The sequence below is a fragment of the Dama dama genome, chromosome 9, assembly GCF_033118175.1.
Source record: "Dama dama isolate Ldn47 chromosome 9, ASM3311817v1, whole genome shotgun sequence".
In the NCBI taxonomy this organism is placed as follows: Eukaryota; Metazoa; Chordata; class Mammalia; order Artiodactyla; family Cervidae; genus Dama; species Dama dama.
Genome location: NC_083689.1, coordinates 10,022,346 through 10,028,345, shown reverse-complemented (window position 1 = coordinate 10,028,345; position 6,000 = coordinate 10,022,346). Strand labels below are relative to the sequence as shown.

Genomic DNA, 6,000 nt, shown 5'->3' with positions numbered 1-6,000 from the left:
GTCAGTCATGTGAAACTGCCTGAATTCACACACACTCAAAATGCTGTCATGTCCGACTCTTTGTGACCCCATGGACTGTAGCCCACGAGGCTCCTCTGTCCATGGGATTTGCCAGGCAAGAATACTAGACTGGGTAGCCATTCCCTTCTCCAGGGTATCTTCCCAACCCAGGGATCGAACCTGGGTCTCCTGAATTGCAGGTGGATTCTTTACAGTTCGAGCCACCCGGGATTTAGGGGACAAATACTTTCAGGTAAATTAGAAATAAGAGCGGCTTCATCCAAACTCTTTGTTCACAGATGGGAAAACCATTACCATAAATATACAACCCTCAGTTTGCACATGGCCTCCTTAGAGATGCTCAACCCCTGGGCAGTGCACAACCAGGACATCTGTACCAGTGAGCCCTCGGGCTCATCTAAGGCATAGTTTTTAATATATCCTCCAAAATCTTTCCAAGAATTAATCTCAGTGTCCTGAAAGCATTTTGTCCTCCCTCCCATCCCCACCCCTGCCACCACATCAGTCCATTCTTCATGAGGTAGCCAGAGGGAGAGTCAAAACCTGAAATCCAGACTCTCCCCAGATTTAAAATCTCCTGGGGCCTCCCAGGCCTCTAGGGTAAAATCAAAACTCCTCAGGGCTTCTTACCAGATCCCACCTGGTCTGAGACCTCTGCAGGCCTCCCCAACCTCATCAGCATCTCCCACCACCCCTCTGGTTGGCTCAGCTCCAGCCACCTGACCTGGCCATGCTTCAAGTTAGCCCACTTCGGAGCCTTTGCATCTGAAGTTCCCTCTGCCTGGAGCTCTTTTCTCTCCAATGCGTAGTTCCTTTACACTTTTCACCTCTGCAGAAAGCCCTGTCACCTTTCCCATCTGAGGTAGCCCCCATTGCTCCAGTAGCCCAGTTAAACCTCTTCTCACACCTCTGTTTAATTTTTTCCCTAGTACAGCACAATCCTGTATTTATCAATCTGACAGGAAAAAACCCACAGTATACACATACTGGTCCAATGTGAAAAAGCAGATCCTGGGCAAAGACAAGCCATGCCAAACTTTCCCAAAATGTCTCCCAAAATGCCTGTGTGAGCTAAAACGGAGAAATTTGGCTAAACTGCCCCCAAACCCCTGGTGAAGGAAGAGTTTCAGGCAGCTAGAGGCTCCACATGGGGTATCCTGTGGCCTGCGTGTTTAAATGAATGAATGAAATTTTGGGGGAGTAAGCTCCCCAGCAAATTTGTATACACACACACACACACACACACACACACACCCTCAAGCTTCTGGTCTCTTTCCGTTCACACACACATACCCTCAAGCTTCTGGTCTCTTTCCGTTCCTTCCTGACTGGAGCATTCTAGGAGAGGAAGAAGTGGTTGGGGCAGGGGACCGGGTCCAGGGAATCCCGTATCTTCACTCTCTTTTGGTGGGAGGTCAAGAGTTCTCAGGTATCTAACCCTGGCGTCCCAAAGGAAAGCAGTGAAGGCAGGGGTTTTGCTTGGCAGCCAGCGGTGGAAGGGGGCACTGGGGCCTCGGCCCTGAACCCCCACCGCTTTGAGGGTTGGGGACAGTCCCCAGACAGGGGTTAGCAGCAATGGGGAGCTGTGTCGGGGTATCCGATCTCAGCTCACCCTTCAGAGGGGCACACAGGCCAAAGGGAATGGGGAGGGGATGTGGTACTGGAACCCTCGGCATTGTCTTAAGCAGCTCTCGGCCTCGGTTTTGCCATCTGTCAAGTGAGTGGGTTGAACTCTATGATATAAGGACTGGATATGTGGTGGGGAAAGGGGGAGGCAAAACCCCGTAGGGAAGCTGGGGCAGCTTGGATGCCCCAGAGCCGACCCCTTGGCCGGGTTTGGGCGCCCGAGAGCGCATGTGCTTTTGAAATCCCATCCTCCCCCCTTCCCTGTTTATTTTTCGCACAAACATCAAAAGGGACTCTGGTCCACCTTGGTGGGGGGCTCTCTAACCACCACCCGAGCCCCTCCAGTCCCCACACCACCCCAGAGGGCGCGCCAGGAAACCCTGTCCCTCGCCCAAGGCCCGCCCCTCAAGGGAGCTGAGAGTTCCATACTTGGCAAATTGGTCTCGGGCCCCAAAGGTTGGGACCCATCTTATGGCTTTTCCAGGGGGCAGGAGGCAGGGCGTCCAGGTAACACAGCTCTGGGACCTGGCCTCCTCTCTAGGGGCTGGTTTTCATCCCATTCCAGCTCGAAAAGCCCCTAGACGCTGGGGGAGTGGCCTCAAGTAGGGGGGATGTGGCTTCTTCCTTCCTCTTTCCCTGGCGCAAGGCCTCCTGAGGGGGCGGGGCGTTGCCATTCACCTTTCCCCAGAATGGGAAACTAAATCAAAGGTGCAAAGGCAGGATGCCTTCCGTTCAGAGCCCGGAGACTCGCCCTCAGGGAGGTCCAAGCGCGCAGACACCGCCCCGCCCTGCGCGCTCTGCGCAGGCGCAATGGCGCCTGCCTGCGTGCCCCGCACTAGGGGGCAGGCGCGGCACCGCCCTCCTCGGCGGAGCGCGTGTCCGACTTGAGCTTGACGAATTCCTTGGCCACCTCGTCATTGCTGCGTTGCGACAGGATGCGCAGCACCGTGAGGCCCGTGTCGTCCATGTGGATGCGGCGGCCCAGGGGCAACCAGCAGGCGGCGCTCCCGCGCTGGACCAGCTCGCGCAGCTGCAGCACGGCCAGCCCCACCGTGCGGTCCTCGCGCGCGAAGCAGTAGTCCTTGACGCACACCTGCAGCTCGTAGCACTCAGGGCCAGTGTCGGCGCTCAGCGTGCTGCGGGAGGGCGGAGCGTGAGGACAGATCACACCGCCCGTCCCCCCCCCCCCCGCCCCCGGCCAACCACGCCCACCGGTGCCTCCTCCTCTCCCACCGGGTCACGCCCACACCCACGCCTCTTAGACCAGAATTTTTAGCCCCAGAAATGCCCCAGGTCAACGTGTTCCTTCTGGCCAGACATCTTCTCTCCTTCATGAGCCCTCATTATGCTATTATATCATACTCACTGTCCCCGACCCCGACCTGTGTGTCCCCCAGGGTGGTCACCTCCATCCTGGTGTCACTCCTGCACTAAGGTGCCTCTCTTCCCAGCATCCCCACTTACGATGTGATCCCTCCTGTTCCTGTCCCCAGAAACCACCGGTTCACCAGAGATCCCTCCCGCCTAGTGGACCCTGAGGTTCATATAGGATCATGTCCCCTAGTCGTGCTCCCCAAAGCATCCCAGACTTACAACTGAAAGCTCTCATTGTACTTGGGGGCCCAGCTGTTGTTCTTGGATTTGGTCGCAAACTTGCGTTTCTTGTCACTGAGCTGGGGCCCAATGATGTTGACCTCGATGAATGGCCGGAAAATGCCAGAAGTCTGCCACTTGAGATCATTGGCAGCCACCACTGTTGGGGGAATTAGAAGGTAAGACTGCTTAGGGCCCCCCAGTACATAGCTGTGGTTTTCAAAGCCTGGCTGAAAGATTACATTTCCCAGCATGCTTCTGTAGCTAAATATGACCACGTGACTAACTTCCAGCCAATGAGATGTAAGAGGAAGTGACGCAGCCGGGGCCCTAAGGGCAACGAGAATGCACTACACTTTCTCCTTTCCTAGCTGCAGACTGGGAAGCTGATGGGGCTGAGTCCTCTGGGACCTCATGGAGGAAGAAAACACATTAGGGATAAAAATACAGCAAAAGCTGTTTGGAGCCTGGATGCTCACCGCTGTGAAGCCCTCACGTCAGTTCTGGGCTGATTGTTCTTGGAGTTACCCCAGAGGAAGATTCATTCCGTCTATTAATATCTTGTTTAAGCCATTGTTATTTTAGGTCTTGGATAAAACAGACCAATCTGTGTTCTAACTAGAAAACTAAAACCCACAACAGGAACGCAGAGCTGGGAGAGAAAGTGGAATGAGTCCTGTAACACTTTTTGTACCTCTTGATCCAGCTGTGTCTGAAGGTGGATACTTCTGAACATTTCAGTTTTATGAAAACATTTTTTAAAATTAAAAAAAAAAAAAAAAAACCAATTTCATCCTTAAGCCTGTTTGAGTTTGGTTTCAGTGTTAGAATCTAGTGCATCCTGGCTGAGGCACTCTCCCTCCCACCTCAGGCTACTCACCTTTCACTGTGACCTTGTGTTCCCCAGTTCCTGGATGAGTGAAGAGCTCTACATGGACGGAGACTTCACCCACAGGGTCTTCCACACCCGAGCCTGGGCGGGGCAGGGGAGGATGCTTGGTTGAGCTTCATTCTTTCCCACCCACCAGAAAGGACGTGGACTGCCTCCCACCCACCATATGCTGGCGGCATCAGGTCATCAGCCATGACAGGTTGGCACTGAGGGCAGGCTGGGAAGATGGGTGCTCATAAGGAGGCCGGGAATCCTCGGCCTTTCACTGCTTTGTTGTGTGATCTCAGGCACATCTCCTAACTTCTCTGAGCCTAATGTCCTCTTTTTCATTCCCTGTCATCAGACTCGGTCTTCATCTTTCACACTATCTTGACGGCATCTGACACTTTGGCTTTCTGTGCCTCAGTTTCTCCTCTTGGCTGCACCAAGGCTACACTCTACAAGTTCTCATCTTACAATTAGTCTCTCCTTCTCACCCTCTTTTTCCGTTTCCAACTCCTCTGTTGATCTTCAAACTGTTGGGGCACCCTGTACCTCAGTCTTCAACCCCTTTTTTGTTTTCACTTCCTCGCTAAGTACTGGTATGGTGGAAGACACTGCCAGGTCTGCCTTCAGAATACATCCAGACTCTGGCCCATCTCCACAGCCTCCATCCTGGTTCAGTCCCCATCAACCACGTAGCTCCATCTCACACTTCGGGTATGGCTAAATGAACCACAGCTGCCCAATCAGAGCCTTCTCCGGCCATGGCTGCAGTGATTGGCTCAGGGATGGTCATGTGACTGGAGCTAGGCCAATAGGAGTTGTCCCTGGGCCAACTAGGCCACTCTGAACTGTTGTAATAGGCTCCTCCCTGTCTCCCTACACTTTCCGCTCAGCTTCTTTCAGTACACCAGCCAGAGAAGTCCCAAGTCAGACTATATCCCTCCTCTGCTCAAAACCCTCCCAAGGCTCTCATTTCACTCTGAAATAATCAGAGCCCTTTCTGTGACCTGCAGTCACTCCTGATATGTCCTATTACCTCTCCTGCCGCACCCCCCTCCTTTCTCGTCCTTGCCAGCTCTGCTCCTCTAACACTCTGTGCAACATGACCCAGAATTCTCAATTCTGCTGAAGTGACAGCTTGTAGAGATATTTTTTATTTTCTCTGCCATTCTTTTTCCAACAGACCATCTCAAGTTTCCACTGAGAAATGTCCCTACCTCACCTCAGACATTGTGGCTCCATCTCGCACTTTAGGTATGGCTAAATGAACCAGGGCTGCCAAATCAGAGCAGTCCCTGGCCATGGCTGCAGTGATTGGCTCAGGGATGGTCATGTGACCCAACATGGGCCAATAGGAACTGGCCCCAGGACTTTTGTTGTAACTCCTAGGAAAGAGTCTCTCTCTGGTTAAGCTGCTCCAAGGCCCAGTGAAGGGAGAGTCCATCCCACAGAGGTCTCAATAGAGACCATTGGCATTGTTGGAGACTCTAGATCCAGCTATTACTGATGGCAATTCAATTCAATGGCTTTCAGTTATAGGCTCACAAATTCTCTAGTCTGCCTGAATCAAGGTAAGGTACTTTTCAATTTCAGACACGACAAGCAGCCTGATTGATTGATTCTGATGGGGATCACTGAAGGAGCAGTTTCAAAGCCTCTGTCCCCAACCCTCAGTGACTCTTGGGAAGGGCATCCTGTGGGGCCTGGGGACCTGTGACCGCCAGCACCTCCACCAGGCCCCTCCCCTGCCCCTCAGGAAGCTTACCACGCCTGGAGCACCCCATGCATGGGGGGAGGAACAGGGGGAAAGTTGGGGTGGGGTGGGGTAGGAGAATGGGTCAGTCCAAGGTTGATCAGGTTACCTGGCTCTGTGCGGTTAGTGA

General features: G+C 53.4%; 1 protein-coding gene across 1 annotated transcript in view; it reads right to left on the bottom strand.

Moving 5' to 3' along the window:
• Positions 1 to 531: 531 nt before the first annotated feature.
• UNC13A (unc-13 homolog A) overlaps positions 532 to 6,000 on the bottom strand; it is an 81,003-nt gene continuing 75,534 nt past the window's right edge. Inside the window, exons 39-41 of the mRNA XM_061149875.1 lie at positions 4,121 to 4,213; positions 3,241 to 3,400; positions 532 to 2,783 (exon numbers count right to left, since the gene is read on the bottom strand). Of these exons, the coding sequence (XP_061005858.1) occupies positions 2,483 to 2,783; positions 3,241 to 3,400; positions 4,121 to 4,213 (554 nt within the window). The 3' untranslated portion in view covers positions 532 to 2,482. The remainder of the gene's footprint in view (positions 2,784 to 3,240; positions 3,401 to 4,120; positions 4,214 to 6,000) is intronic.